This window comes from Vigna unguiculata, chromosome 10, assembly GCF_004118075.2.
Source record: "Vigna unguiculata cultivar IT97K-499-35 chromosome 10, ASM411807v1, whole genome shotgun sequence".
NCBI lineage: Eukaryota > Viridiplantae > Streptophyta > Magnoliopsida > Fabales > Fabaceae > Vigna > Vigna unguiculata.
In genome coordinates, this window is record NC_040288.1 from 4,934,434 (window position 1) to 4,953,961 (window position 19,528).

Genomic DNA, 19,528 nt, shown 5'->3' on the forward strand with positions numbered 1-19,528 from the left:
TTTAGTCTTTTAGATCGGAGTAATGTAGTGTTAGGTACAACGCTGATTGAGTCATTAGGCCAAAACCCATTTTAGAAATCGAGTCTGGATGGATGACAAAAGGTCAGGTAAGATTTGAAACTATCGGTATTAGAATAATGATTGCAGACTTAAATAGAAATATTAAAGACAAAGAATAGTATTGAAGAAAGACCTTAATGAGAGATGGCAAGTCAAAGGTTGGGGGACTCGAAGGAGATCATATAATAAGAGGAGGTAATTAGGACAAGGGGGAACATAATTTTGAATGCTCTAGCTAATTCGCCTCTTACCTTTTGGCTAAAACATTTTGGCGCCCACCATGGGGCGTCGGTAAAACAGTTCCTGACGCCCAAATATTTTACTATTTCAATACTTACAACCACAAACAATTGGGTGGCAGTATGGAGCGTTCACACTCTATCTTGTCACGTCCTATTGAACCATCTACACTCTCTCGCTTGTCCTTAAACCATGTTGTCCTAATGCCTTTCGCAATCATTGTGTATCCCGTGGATGAACCACATGGAGACCACTCACGATTTTGAAAAAGTGTCGCCTCACACTTTGCCTCTCGAAATGCCATCACAATCATACGCCTCTAATGTAGCCACAATCGCCACCACCAACCCATTAGCAAACACAACCAGTTCAAAACCACCAATTACTAGCATAAACCTTATTTCACATAACCTAAATTCTTCGATATTACATAAGATTTGAACTATGATTTGCTTATTTGCATTGATGTTTGATTATGTGTGCCTTATATGGAATTGTCGTTTCATTTTTTTTATATCACTTTAGTGATTGTTGTGGTTAGTGAACAATATTTATTGAGACATATTTTTTGTCTATCAGGTGAGGACAAAAATTGAAGACCCTATCTATAAATGCAGATAGGGAAAATGTCAATCTATTACTTGTGAAATGCAAGTAAGAAAATTGAAGACCCTATCTGTAAAATACAGATAGAGAAAATTTGATCCCTTACTTGTAAAATGTAGATGAAAAGAATATTGAAGACCCTATCTGTAAAATGCAGATAGGAAGATGAAGACCCTATGTGTAAATATGGATAAATAAAATGTAGATCTCTTACTTGTAAAATGCAGGTGAGAAGAAAATTGAAGATTCTATTTGTCAAATGAAGATAGGAAAAATGCTAACCTCTTACTTGCTTGTAAAATGCACGTAAGAAGAAAGTTGAAAACCCTATCTGTAAATGCAGATAGGGAGAATGTCGATCTATTACTCATAAAATGCAAGTAGAAAGAAAATTGAAGACCCTATATGTAAAATGTAGATAGGGAAAATGTAGACCGCTTACTTGTAAAATGCAAGTAAGAAAATAGAAGTCTGTATCTATAAAATGTTGATTGAAAAAACGTTGATTCTTGACTTGTAAAATGCAAGTAAGAAAATAGAAATCCCTATCTGTAAAATGTCGTTAGGAAAAACGTTGAACCCTTACTTGTAGAATACTAGAAAGAAAATTATAAATGATACAATTATTATATATATATATATATATATATATATATATATATATATATATATATATAGTTATATATGGGTTTCTAACTTTGATTTTGTAGTCATATTTAAAGATCAATTCACAAGGGCGATCAATCAAGGCATCTCACAAAAAAGCAAAAGTGATTTATCAAGGCGCTTAAAAAATTAAGGTGACCTTTCAAGGCACCTAGTGACCTTTCAAGCCACTAAACCAAAAAATTAAAGTGACCTTTCAAGACACTAAGTAAAAAAATTAAGGTGATCTCTCAAGGTGTAAGACCCGTGAAAATTAAATAATTAAATAATTAATTAAATAATAAATGCGGGAAGTGAAAACCTTTAATGCATTAAATATTGATTGATGTGACGTGAAAAAGTACTAGCTCAAAAGGTTAAGAGTACTTTATTGTGTGAAAGGACTTTGGTTGTGTTAATTATGTGTTGTTTGTGTTATTTCTAATTTTAATATTATGCATGGTCATATTGTGTGATAACATGATTATTGAATTATGTGAATTTGCAAGAAACATGATTTGGCTTGATGATTTAGTATTGATTTGGCTTTAACATGGTTGTGGATTCGAACCTTGGTGAACCAAATTTAAATCTATTCTTGCTAAAAAAATCAGTTGTGACTTGAATATGAAAGGGTAGAGAAAACCCGGGTAGAGAAAACCCTAGCAGAAGGGCAGCCAAAAAGGGGGTTGAAAAACCACCAAATATGAGGGTTGTTTGAAAGGGGGAAATTAGGGGGCTGAAAAACCACCAAATATGAGGGTTGTTTGAAAGGGGGAAATTATGAATTTTCCTTGATGCAAGCTGATATCAACATGGTTGTGGCCATGGGGAAATGAATGGAGGAAATTTCTTGTTGTGCTTTATATATATATATATATATATATATATATATATATATATATATATATATATATATATATGTTTGATATATATTTTATGTGTTATCTTTTTGGCTCACCTTATCTGCTTGTGTGGCTCGGAGAGTGGGCTAGCTTGGGAGTTTTTGATGATTTGTGGTTTGAAAAATAAATTGTAAACATTGTGGATATTTATTATATTTTGCGTTTATAAATTATGGAATATTGGACTATTCCTAGTTTTAATAAAGTTTTAAATTTCCCGCACTTTATGGGAAATGAAGTATTATTAATTGCGATGTAATTTTGTTTTATTTACTTTATCTTAATTAAAACCGTAATATCCTGACGGGATGTTACACAAGGCGGGTGGTGACCTTTCAAGGCACTGAACCAAAATATTAAGATGACCTTTCAAGGCACCTAGTAACCTATTTGTTAAGGGTATATGTAGTATGCCTCTATTGTAACCGTAGTATAGCTAGTTTTTGTTAGTTAGTTCTCCTCTAGGCCCCATTTCTGTTAGTTAGTTTCTCTCTAGGTTTGCCTATATTAAAGGTGCCTTCTTCTTGTATCAGATACATTCTCTCAATAATACTCATGCAACGTTATTCTTTCTCTTCTTTTCCATAATCACCACATGGTATCTAGAGCTTGATTTTTTTCCTTTACCATGACTTCTGCAAAGACACACAACTCTGAAATTTCCTCCATGACTTATGCATCCTGTTATCCTTATACATTCACATCCACCATTTCCATCAAATTAGATGATGAAAATTTTCTGGTTTGGGAGCATCAAATTCTAGCCACCATCCTCAGGCTACACTTCTACCACTTTCTTTATGGTACTCCTCCTCCACCAAAGTTCTTGACGCCAACAGCAGAAGCATCCTCCATGGTCAATCATGCATATATTCATCACTAACAGCAAGATAATCTCATTATGGCATGGCTTATAGGTTTGATGTCGTCTTCAATGTTAACCAAAATGGTTGGTTTGCGTACCTCCGCTGCCATTTGGCAAAAATTAACAATATACTTTGCAAGTCAATCTAGGGCTCGTGTTAAAAAGTTAAAGCTTCAACTTAGAATTGCAAAGAAAGATCATTCCATATCTATGTATATTCTTGATATCAAGAAAATTGTTGACTCTCTAGTTGCCATTGAATCTCCCCTTTCCGACGCTGATCATGTTGAAGCCATTCTTGATGGCTTGCTAAATGACTATGACTACTTTGTCACCTCCATATTCTCATGCACAGAACCATACACTGTTGAAGAAATAGAAGCCTTACTTCTTGCACATAAGGAACGCCTGAAAAAACACAAACAAATTGATAATGTCTTTCAGGTTCATGCCACCACATCCTCTTGGCATTCTTCCACTCGAGGTAGGTCTCAAGATCGTGGTGGTCGAGAACGTTCGCGTCAATAGTTCTCTATACGTGGAGGTCGAAATTTAAAAAATATTTCTTCTCAGTCAACACCTTCTTCACATCAAAGTTCCAATACTCGCATTCAATGTCAACTATGCATGAATATGGACATTTCGTTGCTTCGTGTTGGCACCGTTTAGATCAAGATTTCCAACCTTCTATTCAGCTGCATCACTCTCAATTTTCTCCTTCCAATAATGATATCTTTGATCAAATGTCTATTGTTTCATTTATGCATGAATCCCTTTGGTACCTCGATAGTGGGGCCTCCCATCACATAACAAGTGTCCTTCAAATTTTACATCTAAAACCAACTACAATGGATATGAACATGTTCAACTTGGCAATGGATCATGTTTGATTATTACCCATGTTGGCTCTACAAGTCTCTCTTCTCTGTTAAACTCTTCCAATTTTGATCTGCATAATATTTTATGTGTTCCAAACATCACAAAAAATCTTTTGAGTGTATATAAATTTGTCAAAGATAGCTGTGCATATTTTGAATTCTTTCCTTCTCATTGCAATGTCAAATGCCAGGTAAGAAAACAAATACTACTCCAGGGTCAACTAAAACACCTCCCTGAAACACCTCCTTCGACTAATGTGCATCCCATGCAATCCAAAGCAACTCTGGTATTTAAACCAAAAGCTTGGCTCTCTACCACCACTGATTTTGTTCCTATGTCTGCCTAGGTTGCTCTCACTAATCCTACATGGAAGTAAGCCATGCAAAAGCTATATATATATATATATATATTCCCTTTGGTAACGAGCTATGCCTACATCTTCCGGAGCAGTACATAAAGTGGATATCCTTCCGCAAGATAAGGGGTGGTTTGGTAGTTCCGTGGCATGATGCATATGAACGTTGAGGAGCTATTGCTATTTTTTCGGAAGTCACATGATTCTTACGCAAACCTTGGTGGGCATATCTTGAATCTGTTATATTTTCTCCATGGGTCGTGGTGTTTGTAAGACCCGCGAAATTTAATTAATTAAATAAATAAATCATTAATAAATGCGAGTAATGGGTGCCTTTTTCTGGCATTAAATGTTGATGTGTATGATGTAGAAAAGTACTAGCTTAAATAGTTTAGTCCTATGTGTGCTGTAATATCCCTATACGATATTACTTAAAATAAACAATAAATAAATAATAAAACAAGGCAGAAAATAAATACATCATCTATTTAATACTCCATTTCCCAAAATTACGGGAAATTTAAAACTTTAAAACATTTATAATCCAAATATTCTAAAACCATAAAACCGAAATCTATTTACATATATATTAAACCAAAAAAACAGTTAAAAAGCCCCCTCGTCCACTGAGCCCACTCTTCGCCACTAAGCGTCTCTTGGCTCACCTGTAACATCATCTGCTCCCGGATAATAAATTACCCGATCATCGCCACACACAAATAGATAGGGTGAGCTATGCAATTAAACATAAATAAACATCAAATAACTTCCCAGCCCATTCATAATTAAGTATTAATTTTCCAAAACACCCATTTTCCCACACTCATAACCAATATGAGTTCATGCATGTAGTCTAAATCTGGGATTTCATGTGCTTCCACGACCCTTCTCGCTCGTGGTCCAACCTACAAGCCTATCCCGTTTGTAGTCCTGCTTCACGGACTCTTACGCCTGTTCATCCGAACTCCTCGCTCAGACCCGGACACGTATACCTGCCTTTCCTACTATGAACTCCCTCGCTCATAGCATTCTCAAGTTGAGCATGAGATGAACTCCCTCGCTCACTCATCCCAACAAGAGTACCTCCGGTGAACCAAACAGTTCACATTCCGCATGCGGTCCACCCATCACGAACTCCTCGCTCGCGACTCAAACCAAGCACATCCTAAATCCTAAAGACTTAGTCCATCAAGTCCAAACACCACAAACACATGCATATGACTTCCTATAACTAGGAAAGAGTAGCCAAACCAGCACATAAAGCACACACAAACATAACAATTCGCATAAACTCGCTCAAGCCAGGGACCCTCGCCCAAGCTAAACCATCAGTCTCGCTTAGGCTAGTCCACCTCGCTTAAGTGAGCTTAATACAGTGACTGCACCACCTTGTCTCGCTTAGGCGAGCCCATCTCGCCTGAGCGAGACCCTATTCGTTCAGCACGCAAAATCCCCTCGCTTGGACGAGGATTTGCGCTCAACCACACACAACACTCCTTGCGCGCTCACTTAGGCGAGCCACCCTCGCCTAGGCGAGACTACGTTTTGCTCAAACCCAACCTTGGTCGCCTGAGCGAAATGCTCGAGCCTAAACCTTGTATGAACTCCTACAGCTCTCACCTAGGCGAGAGGGAGTAACTTGGGCGAAACTTGCAAAGTTTCGCCACTGCCCATGCACCAGAGACACCAAAGCAATGCCAATTTACATGCAATCCCTTTTCATTCATTCTATTTCATCAATCAAATCATAAAACATAATGTAAACACGTTTGGATTCTCAAAACACAGGATGTGGCCACAAATCAAAATCACAGTACCAAAACCCCCATCAGATTCTTATTTCATACCAAAAAGGCTTTTCACCCCATATCCCATTCACAATTTCTCAATTTCAGTGCATATCATACCCAATTCACACCACACAGAATCCAATTTGAGAACAAAACGCAGAAACCTAAGCAATATTGAAGTACACGAAATTTTCCTAATTTCGTTTTCCTCTTTAAACCAGTTCACCACACTGCCAAAACCCTCTCTTTTCCCCTAAATGTTTTTCCTAGCCCTTTGGTTGCTCCTCATTTTGCCCTTTCACCTCCACTCCAAACTAGAATTAGCAAAAATAAAGTCTATTTCACCTCTAACAAGGTTTGAACCCGTGACTTTCCAATCATAAGAACAAAGCATAAACACTATGCAAAATCACATTTTGTGATAACCATTATAATCTTATGACTATATCATCACTCACCATTCACAATTACATTACCAAAACAAAATAATAATAATTAAATAACACACAACAGGCATACATAGGACTCGAACCCAAGTCCTCTGAACACAACCAAGTACTCTCAACCATTTGAGCTAGTACTTTTCCACATCATACAATTAACATTTAATGCCTTCAAAGTTCCCAACACTCGCATTTATTACTTAATTAATTATTTAATTAATTAATCTCCATGAGTCTTACATTCCCCCCCACCTTAAAAGGATTTTCGTCCTCGAAAATAGGACTTACCAGTAAAAAGGTGCGGATATGACCTCCTCATGACGTCCTCCATTTCCCACGTCATCTCCTGTGTCGTCTCATCCCAGAGTACCTTCACCGTTTTTAACTCCTTGCCTCTCAGTTACTTGACCTGAGTATCCAATATGCGAACCGATTCAACTGGCATAGTCAGATCCTCGCGCACTTGCACCTCATCTGACTCTAATACATGATCTAGACTTGCAATGTATTTCCTCAATTGTAAGACGTGGAACACATTATGCAAGTTGGATAGGTGAGGTGGTAGAGCGATCTCGTACGCCACTGCTCCTATTCTCCGTGTAATCTGATAAGGCCCTATAAATCTCGGAGTCAACTTCCTTGATTTAAGAGCCCTTCCGATACTTGTGGTTGGAGTAACCCGGAGGAATACATGGTCTCCTTCATCAAACTCAAGTGGCCGTCTCCTCTTATCAGCATAAGACTTTTTCCTACTCTGAGTTGCTTGCATCCGATCTTGGATTAACTGGACCTTACTAGTCGTCTGTTGCAGAAACTCAGGACCAAGAACAAAAGCTTCACCACCCTGATACCAGCACAATGGAGTTCTACACCTTCTTCAATACAATGCTTCATAAGGCGCCATGCCAATACTAGATTGGTAACTATTATTGTAGGTGAACTCCACCAAAGGTAACACATCATTCCAGTTTCCCATGTGATCTAGCACACAAGACCTCAATAAGTCTTCTAGAGATTGGATGGTCCGCTCAGACTGTCCATCCGTCTGAGGATGATAAGCTGAGCTCATCCTCAAATGTGTGCCCAAAGCCGCCTGCAATGATTGCCAAAACCGTGATGTGAATCTAGGATCGCGGTCTGACACTATGCTCTCGGGTACTCCATGCAATCTCACCACTTCTCGCACATACAACTCTGCTAACCTGTCCATCGACCACTTCTGATTCATAAGCAAGAAATGTGCACATTTTGTCAATCTATCCACTATCACCCAGACTGAATCATAGCCCTTTGTCGACCTCGAAAGATATGTCACAAAATCCATAGAGATACTGTCTTTCTTCCACTGAGGTACGTCTAGTGGTTGTAGTGTACCCCTCAGCCTTTGTTGTTCAATTTTGGCCTTTTGACATACCAAACATTGAGCCACAAAGTCTGCAATATCTGATTTCATTCTATTCCACCAGAAGGACTCCTTCAAATCCTTATACATCTTAGTCATACCTGGATGTATGCTAAGACGACTCTGATGACCCTCCTTCAGAATTTGCCTCCTGAAATTAGGTCCTCCTGGTACACACACTCTACCTTTAAAATGTAGAATGCCATCCTCTCCCATATGATAATCTTTCCCTTTCTTTGTGCCTAACCACCCCACAAACTGTTGCAATTCCAAATCGTGTCCATGAGCCACACGAATTTCATTCAAAAATTCATTAGTGACTTTTAGCAAGCTGCACTGTATAGAGTCTTGCCCAAACTACATCCCCAGATTCATATCTCTGAGTTTCTCAATCAACTCTAACTCCTTTATCATCATGCAAGACACACGCATCTTCTTCCGACTCAAAGCATCAACTACAACATTTGCCTTGCCCGGATGATAGAGCAATTCAAAGTCATAGTCCTTCAGATACTCCATCCACTTGCGCTGCCTCATATTCAGCTCCTTCTGGTCAAACAAGTATTTCAAACTTTTGTGATCACTGAATACTTGGAATTGAGAGCCATACAGATAATGCCTCCAAGACTTAAGAGCGAACACAATGGCTGCTAGCTATAAATCTTGAGTCGGGTAATTTTTCTCGTGCACCTTCAATTGCCGTGAGGCATACGCCACTGACATCCGTTCTTGCATCAATACACACCCTAAACCTAGATAAGAAGCGTCACAGTACACTTCAAACTTCTTCTCAGTATCAGGAATTACTGACACTAGAGCGGTAGGCAAACATCTTTTCATCTCTTCAAAACATTCTTCACACTTCTTCATCCAGGAGAATGGGTGATCCTTCTTGTGAGCTGTGTCAGAGGGTTTACCTTCTTTGAGAATCCCTACACAAACCTTCTGTAATAACCTGCCAAGCCCAAGAAACTCCTCACCTCTATCACTGTCTTAGGCCTTTCCCACTTCAGTACCGTTTCTATTTTGGCTCGATCCACCGTGATACCTTTAGCTGATATTACATGCCCAAGAAATTGCACTTCCTCAAGCCAAAACTCGCACTTGGATAACTTGCCTGTACAACTGATGTTCTCTAAGCACATCCAAAACCACCCTCAAATGATCAGCATGATCTTCCGATTCCTCGAGTAGATAAGTATGTCATCAATGAAGACAACAACAAACTTATCTAACAAGGGTCAGAAAATCCTATTCATGTAATCCATGAATACCGTTGGTGCATTCGTCACTCCAAATGGCATCACTACATATTCATAGTGACCATATCTGGACCTGAACGCCGTCTTTTGCACATCTTCTAGTTTAACCAAAATCTGGTGATACCCTGACCTCAGATCTATTTTGGAAAACACCCCTGCCCCCTTCAACTGGTCCAATAAATCGTCAATCCTTGGCAGCGAATATTTGTTTTTAATAGTCAGCTTATTTAGCTGCCTATAATCCACACAGTGTCGCGAACTCCCATCCTTCTTCTTCACTAACAAAATTGGAGCTCCCCAAGGTGATGCGCTCGGTCGAATAAACTGTTTCTCCAATGGTTCCTCAATTTGCTTCTTGAGTTCTGCGAGCTCAGTAGGTGCCATTCTGTATGGAGCCATAAACACTGGACCTGCACCAGGAATTAAATCAATGGTGAAGTCGATGTCTCTACTAGGCGGCAATCCTAGCACTTCATCTGGAAAGACATCTGCATATTCGCTTGCCACCGGTATAGATTGGATCACCTCCGTAGCACTTTTCTTCTCTGGCTTGGCCACCGCCATAAAACACATGGCCCCGTCTTGCAATGCTTTCACAACTTCCCGACTTGATATCAATTCCAACCCTTCATGTTCTGGGAATACCAAACTGCACTGTCCACAATCAATTATGATGTGATTGTTAGACAACCAGTCCATCCCCAATATCACATCCAGTCCCTCCAAGGGCAAGCACACCAAGTTCACCTTGAATATGTGACCTGCCACCACCATTGAACACCCAACACAGACTGAACTAGTAGCTACCTGACCCGAGGAAGGAGTTGAAACAAGCAACTCACACCCCAAATCACATTTCTCCAGACTCAATCTCCCCACACAAGATTAGAGATAAAAGAATGTGTTGCGCCAAAATCAAATAACACCAATACATCATGCCCCACAAGTAAACAAGGTTGTAATATTAGGTTACCTGACTGAGTAGCCTCAGTAGATGTCATGGCAAAGACCCTCCCAACTGCTCTAGCTCTCTTTGCTCCAGAGGCTGGTGGTTTCTTCGTAGCACTGGCCTTCTTCTCTGGGCATTGATTAGCGAAATGCCTGGGCTGGTCACAAATGAAGCATTTGCGACTGCTTCCCTGTCTAGTGGGTGAACTCTTCAGCTGAGGACAATTCCTCTTCAAATGCGCTCCCCCACATTGGAAGCATTTAAAATCTCCTAAGGTGGTAGGAGGACGACTATAGGGCTTCTTCATTTGCCTAGCCTCTGCGACATTTCTCTGATGTCGGAAAACTGGACCAGGGCCCTTCTCTAGGTGTTCAACACTCTTGGCTTGTTCCACCAAGACCAGAAATCTCCTCTCCCTCAAAGGGGTTACCACCCTCTTCAGCTCATGTCTTTAAACACCTCCATTCTTCAGTAACAGCTTGCGAGTAATACCTCGGCAGGTGCTCAAATCTATTCACATATTCTTGCACCGTCATATCCCCTTGCTGCAGTGCAAGGAACTCAGCTTCCCTGTCTTGTTTAGCCGTCTTTGGGAAGTATTTCTCCAGGAAACGCGTCCTGAAGTTGGTCCAATCTACCTGTTCCTCTCAGGTCTGCATTTGTTGTTGCATTCCCGCCCACCAATACTTAGCATCATCATTCAGAAGGTAGGTGGCATACAGAAGTTTATGCTCATCCGCACAGTTCATCACAGTGAATATCTTTTCCCATTTGCGGAGCCATGCTTCTGCTTCATCAGGAGAAGCTTTGCCAGTGAACTCAGTTGGCTTGTGGCGCAAGAAATCCTCCACGGTCGGCACCCTGATAGGTGCAATCACCGTCCTAGGCTGCGCTACTACGAGTGGCTGCATTGCATCCACCATCCGGTGAATCGCCTCTGCGATGTCATCAGCGCCACTACTCCTTCTCCTCTTGTTAGCAGCCATAGCCTGAATACGCCACATTCAACTATTAAGAATCAATTCACGAGTTAAACAAAGCCACTCATAACTTGCCAACATGCAACTACATCAAACACACAATCAAATGGTAAGCTCACTCCCCAAAAGCCCCAAAATATCTTTAAAATATTTTCAAAACTTTTGCTCTGATACTAATTGTAACATCCCTGTAGGACATTACTTAAAATAAATAATAAAACAAGGCAGAAAATAAATACATCATCTATTTAATACTCCACTTCCCAAAATCACGGGAAATTTAAAACTTTAAAACATTTATAATCCAAATATTCTAAAACCATAAAACCGAAATCTATTTACATATACATTAAACCAAAAAACATAGTTAAAAAGCCCCCTCGTCCACTGAGCTCACTCTCCGCCACTAAGCGTTTCCTGGCTCACCTGTAACATCATCTTCTCCCAGATAATAAATTACCCGATCATCGCCACACACAAATAGATAGGGCGAGCTATGCAATTAAACATAAATAAACATCAAATAACTTCCCAGCCCATTCATAATTAAGTATTAATTTTCCAAAACACCCATTTTCCACACTCATAACCAATATGAGTTCATGCATGTAGTCTAAATCTGGGATTTCATGTGCTTCCACGACCCTTCTCGCTCGTGGTCCAACCTACAAGCCTATCCCACTTGTAGTCTTGCTTCACGGACTCTTACGCCCGTTCATCCGAACTCCTCGCTCGGACCTGGACACGCATACCTGTCTTTCCTACTATGAACTCCCTCGCTCAAAGCATTCTCAAGTTAAGCATGAGATGAACTTCCTCGCTCACTCATCCCAACAAGAGTCGGCAGGCAGTATTTGTAATGTTGATGGATTAGAGGCGTTACGCGCCTAGCGGTACGTATCCCCTGCCAAGCGATTTTATTGCAGTAGTATAATGTTTTACTTTGGACGTGCGTGATCTACGAAGTTTTAGTGATGCCTTAAAGGTCGACTTGCTGGTGATCCTTGAGATACTCACTAGAAGATGTAGAACACTGCCAGCATGGTTGTGGCCATGTGGGAGAAGGGAACGAGTTTCCTTGATGTGCATTGATATTACATGGTTGTGGCCATGTGGAAAGGAGGGAACGAGTTTCCTTGGTGTGCGATGATATTACATGGTTGTGGCCATGTGGAAGGAAGGGAACGAGTTTCCTTGAGGTGCAGTGAAATTACATGGTTGTGGCCATGTGAAAGAGAAGGAGGAGGTTCCTTTGTGGTGAAATGATATCGTACATGGTTGTGGTCATGTGGGATAAAAGAAGGGATTTTTTTTTCTTTTGATGTGTTTTGTTGTATTGTAAATGATTGATATATGTATGTGTTGATTATATTAGCTCTCCCTATCTGCTTGTGTTTAGCGATGATCGTGTACGCGGTACACGTGAGCAAATGATGTGGATGCAGGTGGTGCTGGTGAGGCTTAGGCTCGGAGCGTGGGCTAGCTCGGGAGTTTTGTGTTTATCTATTTTATGTCTTTTGGAAATAAATTGTAATCCTTTCTTATTCAAACTTTGGAAGTTTTACAATGGATTATAATTATGATTTTGAATTACACTAGTTATATTAAAAGATTCAAATTTTCCCGTGTTTTTGGGAATTGATGAATGAATAAATGAAGCTGACGTATTATTTCTAGTTTATTTTATTTTAAAAACCGTAATATCCTTATGGGATGTTACACTCATGGCACAACATCTCTTTATCCAAGTTTCGATTCAATGCGTACAAACAACACACACAATCACTACCTGCAGCGTTATCGCCTAACGCTGCCTAACCACTACCAGGTGAAAATCTTGTGCAGACCGCTTGGTGGGACACCCTTACCGCCAAGTGCTAGGCCTCTCCCTGACCCACTGTTTCAGGGTCCATCGCCTGGCAAAGGACACCTTGCCGCTAGGCGTCACTCGTTGCAGGTAACATCCCTGATAGCCTATCGCTTGGCGGCCACACCCGTGCCGCCAGGTGCTATACCAATTGCGTACTAACTATTGTTTTAGTACCCAAAGAAGATTATAATTTAGTCTAATTCGTCCCAATACCTTGTCACATATTCTCAAATTATTACCTAACTCCAGACACATGAACATACCTCTTATCTTTCAATCTTTATACTTACAACACATGTTTATCCACTCGCTCCCCAAACTGACAAGGTAACACTACAAGTCATCACCACGTACTGACACAATAGTACCAATTTTGATCACAATTCCTATTGACAATTCAGTGCAATTTTAAGCCACACTTACGTATCTTCTCTATTTAGCATTTCTATCTAGCCTTCTACTTATAGATCCAAAAATCACAAATTCCCACCCTAAGGCATCTCAATTCTCAACACTTCCTAATTGATACTCTATGTCTTTCACATCTTATCTCCAACAAGTTAGGCCACCAATGCAAAATCAATACCCTAACCAGGTCACTTCTAATAAAACACAACATCCTACTTCTCACAGTCCTCAATCACTAGGAATTCAAGTGTCTTATTCACTTCCAGTTTCATTGACCTAATTTATGTTCCAATCCACTCACAAATCTCTTTCATGACTAGCCAAATAAAAATACAGAATTTGCCTTTGTACCAGTCATCACCTGATGGCACCCTGTTTGCCACCAAGCAGTACATCAATGTATGGATAAAACTCCAGGTTTTTGTACCTGCAATGTATTCAAAATTTCCAGAATTTGATCCAAACGCCAATTACACTAGAACACGATAATTTGCACATAATTTATCAACCTAACGCCCAATGATATTATTTTTTTGTATCATACAACCATTGAGCGATGATAATTCAAGTTATAGGTTTTTCCCTTCCAAAACCCAACCTCTATTCATGGTTAACCATACGTAACTTCTTCCAAGCAACATCAATCCCCAATTCCATAATTTTTATAATATTAATCACACAACATATATCACAAAAAATCACATTCAGAAGTCGTAATGATTCCTACACCCATTAACACATCAAAAGAATGTTGGACAGCGTCGTGCCGCTTGGCAATGAACTACCGCCAGGCGGTTCATAGCAGAACCCAGAAAATTGGGCAGAAAGGAAGTGTTGCCTGGCAACACACTCATGATGTAAGACCTGAGAAATTTAAATAATTATTTAATAAATGCAGATAATAGGAGCCTTTATGGCATTTAATACAAATGTTTGTGACGTGGAAAAGTACTAGCTCAAGTGGTTGAGAGTACTTATTTATGGGAAAGGATTCGGGTTCGAGTCCTATGTATGCCAATTATATGTGTGTAAATGGTGCAGTTTTTTTTATGTTATATATTGAATGAGAGTAGTGATAATGTAATAAAAAAATTATAGGAATTCTCACAAAACATGTATTGGTTGAATTGGTTGAGCATTTGCTTTGTGATTAAGGGGTTGTGTGTTCACATCTTGCTGAGAACGAAATTGACTTCTTTATTTTAGCTAATATAATTGTATGGTATATTGTATGGAATGAATGAATAAACTCTATTACTATTTAATTTTTCATGCTCTATGTGATATGGTGTGAGTTTTATTGTTTGTGCCTGTTGTTTGATCAAACCCTTAAGAGTTGTATGAATAAAATAAGGGTTTCTGCAATGCATGATTGGGTATGGTTTAAGCTCACATTTTGGGGAGTCTAATTGAGTTTATAACATGTTCTTGCGAATGACTTGTCAAAATAGACTATTGGTAATGTTGGAATGGAAACTTTGAGCAATGTTTTGGTGTCTGCGTACATGAACAGGGGAGAACTTCTGCTATTCTCGCCCAAGTGAGCAAGGCTCGCCTAGGCGAAAATAGTAGAGACTCAAAATCTGGTTTTGTTCGAGCATCTCACTTAGGCGAGAGCATCTCGCCTAAGCGAGAAATCGATGGGTTGTGAAGTTTTGCTCGAGAGTCTCGCTCAAGCGAAAAGCCCATGGATTGGGCGATAGAGCATCTCGCTCAGGCGAGAGGTCCTCGCCTAAGTGAGAAATCATGAAAAGTCTTGTGTTCTATAAGCATCATAAATCCTGAGTCCATGGTTAACTATATTGTGTGATGTGAAAGTTGGAAAGCCTTGGGGTATTATGGACTTGACCACTGTCTAAATTTAATAATATATAACTGGGAGTAATTATATTATTGAACTTATGTGTTTTCTTTCTACTAATAAGCTCACCCTTTCTGTTTGTGCCTGGCGATGATCGTGTAATCCTTTACACGGGAGCAGTTGATGATACATGTGATGATGTTGATGTTTAAGACGGAGAGTGGGGCTAGTTTGGGATGGAGCTAGGAATTTTATTATGATTTTATTATTTTATCAAAAGTTTGGAAATTGTAATAAGATTGTTATTTAGCTTTAATTAAATGTTTACACATTGAACGATGTTTTAAATTTTCACGCGGTTGGGAATAATGAAACTATGAGGTTATTTTATAAATTATGTATTTATTTATTTTAATTAAGTAATTTTCGGTAGGGATGTTACACATGACTGCCAGGCAGTTTTTGGACGAAAACCCAAAAACTACGAAAAACAACGTAAAAAAGATGGAATTTCATGCAATAAGTCATGGCAATGTTAAACACAGTATTCACAAATCCAAACAGATAAGAATAGCTCCCCTTACCTGGATTTCTTGCTCAAATTTTGAATTTGGTGTGTGTCCTTAAACCAAAACTCTTCTAGCCTTTGTTACCACTCTAACAACAACTTTCAGCCCCAACTCTCTCTACAAACCAGCATGAATCATCTGGAAAACCTCTGCCCAAGACTCACACAAAAATGTAGTACTTCACTGTCCTCTAATTCCCTTCTCGCTCTAAGTTAATACCCCCTTTAATCACCCTTTACTCCACTAAAACAAAAAATTAAATTAAAAATTGCTTAATGGCTATTCAATGATAATTAATAAAGTGTTTCTCAACCCACTAGGCTGCCCTTCTTGACAACTAGGTTTCCTCTGCCTTTTCACATTCATGCCAAAAGAAAATTTGACAAAAAGAAAGTTTAATCCATTTTTAGCAAGGTTTGAACCCACAACCATTCAATCACAAAGCAAGTGCACAACCAATTCAACAAATTCATGTTTCGTGTTAATTCCCATAATTTTAGGATTACATTATCACTAATCACGTTCAAACATCACCTTAAAATAATACCCATATTAAAATAACATACAATTAACATACATAAGACTTGAACCCAAGTCTTTTCATATAGTCAAGTACTCTCAACCATTTGAGCTAGTACTTTTCCACATCATAATACTCCACATTAAATGTCATAAAAGCTCCTACCACCCGCATTTATTAAATAATTATTTATTTAATTATTTAAATTTTTCGGGTCTTACACTTTGCCACTTCACTTGGCAAACCTGCACAATGTCTTCCATGTATCATAGCTAAGGAAGTACATTGCAGATCCTACTCATGTACTGGAGGAGGACGATGTTCAGGTTTGCGAGGACCTGACAATTGGAGTTAGACTAGTGAGAATTTTGGATTCTTAAGTCAAGCAACTCAGAGGGAAGGAGATCCGGACTGTGAAGGTCCTCTGGGATGAGGCAACTCAGGAGATGATATAGGAGATGAAGGATCTCACGAGGAAGTCTTATCCTCACCTATTTCTTGGTAAGTCCAATTTTTGAGGACGAAAATTCTATAAGGTGGGGGAAATGTAAGATTCGCTAAATTAATTAATTAAATAAATAAATAATTAATAAATGCAGGTACTAGGATCCTTTATGACATTAAATGTGAATGATGTGACTTGGAAAAGTACTAGCTCAAATGGTTAAGAGTACTTGATTGTGTGAGGGACTTGGGTTCAAGTTCCATGTATGCTTGTTATGTGTTATTTAATTGATTATTATTTTAATAATATGCATGATCATGATGGGTGATAATATAATCCTAGAATTATAAGAATTATCACGAAACATGAATTGGTTGAATGGTTCTGCATTGATTTGACATTGGCATGGTTATAGGTTTGAACCTTGGTAAATCCAAATTAAACTTTCTTTTTGCCAAAATTCTCTTTGACATGAATGTGAAAGAGCGGAGAAACCCTAGCAGACAAATGAGGTAGCCAAGGGGGGAGTGCTGGAAAACAACCCATAATGAACTATGAATGACCATTAACTTCATGATTAAAGACAAATCCGTTTTTGGAACATTAACCTACCATTAAGACACCACTAAAATACCAATTGAGAGAGTAGAAGAGTTTTTGAGTCTGAATATTGAAGAGTATTGTAAGGTGCACGAATTCAAAGAAAAGTAGTGGTTAGTGAGTGAAATAGAGGAGCGGGACCGTGGGAGAGCTAAGAGAAACCATTGGTGATCAAGGAGGGAACTCTAGAATTGTCTTTTAACCAAGGAAACTAGGTTAGGGGAGTTGAACCCGTAATTTTTATGTTATTGTGTTAATTGCATGATGTATGATGTGAGATTACATGTTTTCCCTTCAGATCAACTCGAAATTCTGGGTTTCCGGAAAATTTCCAGCAACCGCCTGGCGGACGATGAACAACTGCCAAGCGACTCATCCCGTTATGCTTGTTCCTGGGTTCCAGAGATGGAACCGTCTAGCAGCACGAGCTTACTCGCCAAACGATGTTTGGTTGTTCACCTAGTTTTCTTGGGTTTTGTTTGGATGGCCTGGCGGTGATGAACACCTGTCACATGACACAAGCCATGTTGGCTCAATTTTGATGTTCTGAGAGTTCTATGTTGATTTTGATTGGTGGAAAGGGTGCTTAAATCATTAATTGATCAAATGGAAGTGAATAATTGTGAAATTCATGAGGTGATAAGGGAAATTTGGAGGATTGTGGCATGCTCTCGTTCTAGGGTTTGAAATTTTGGGAATTCGTGCGTTAGGAATTAATTGCAGCTTGAATTGGACTGGATTGAATTATTATATGTTATTTTACCACTTGAGTACAAATATGTGTGTTAAGATTCGATGAATTGGTCAAATCTGGGTGATGGGAATTTTTGGGGTTCGTATAGGTGTAGTACCATTTCTAGAAATTTTCCCGAGAGTAATGCACCGCTTGGCGGCGTCTAGGCTTCCGCCAATAATACACCGCAACAGTGACAGCAATAGAGTTTTTTATGGGTGGAGGTTCGCAGGGTTGGGCTTCCATGAGTGGGTACAGTAGTTTATAAGTAAAGTAAATGAAATGAGAGGACTATAATAGGGGTGTGTCATGGTGGGAATTATGAATGGAGAGTGAATATGTGGGTAAAAGAAGTGGATGGGCTGTTGAGTATTATTTGGCTTGAATACGATTGAAAAAATTAGTTACTGTAGTAGTTAAAGGAGACACACGAAGTTATACCTGTAGGCACGAAAGAAACTGGACTAGGAAGGGCTACGACAGAATGATAACGAATTTCATTGAGAGTACCTAGTTTTGCCATAAGTTAATGACGTTGAACAACATGAGTTCACATGCTTAAATATATATACTAGTGAACTGAGGTATGTAAATTAAGTAAGATGAATTGGTAAGGGGCTGAAAACACCTAGTAATGCAGATTGTAACTTGGGTAGTAATTGGCATAGGTTAGTGCCTTAAACAACATTCAGAAGTGTGCAAAACTAGCAACCTCAGGTACTGGTGTAGCGCCTGGCGGCAAGGATTAAACTGTCAGGCAATAATTACATTTTCATGAAGGCTCTGCGATGTGAGGCACCTAGTGGTGAGTGTTGTCCCGCCAAGTGATATCTGCATCAGAGGCGCTTGGTGCCTGGCAGTACATGTCCCCTGTCGGGTGGTCTGGAAGCGTGTTTCGCCTGGCGACTTAGGAGCAGCGTCAGGCGATATTATAGAGGCAGAATGCTGGTGTTCCTTGAGTTGTGGCTCGGAATGTATCCCTTGAGTTGTGGCTCGGGATAGGGGTTAAGCACATAGGATTACTTAAGTTGTGGCTCAAAATAGCATCTCGTGAGTTGTGGCTCGGGATGGCGGATGAACACAAGGAACTATTGAGTTGTGGCTCGGGATGGCGGATGAACACAAGGAACTATTGAGTTGTGGCTCGGGTAGGCAAGTGTGGGTTGTGGCTCGTACGATTAGTCTAGATAGATTGACCTCC

The 19,528-nt window shown here is 39.4% G+C and overlaps 1 protein-coding gene across 1 annotated transcript; it reads right to left on the reverse strand.

Moving 5' to 3' along the window:
* Window positions 1-8,547: 8,547 nt before the first annotated feature.
* On the reverse strand, window positions 8,548-11,387 carry LOC114165125. The gene is made up of 7 exons (XM_028049793.1): window positions 11,083-11,387; window positions 10,894-11,019; window positions 10,426-10,850; window positions 9,465-10,213; window positions 9,255-9,325; window positions 8,881-9,145; window positions 8,548-8,739 (listed from the first exon to the last, which is right to left on the reverse strand). Exons 1-7 carry the CDS (start codon window positions 11,385-11,387, stop codon window positions 8,548-8,550), a joined length of 2,133 nt encoding a protein of 710 aa, XP_027905594.1.
* Between the last annotated feature and the right edge of the window lie 8,141 nt (window positions 11,388-19,528).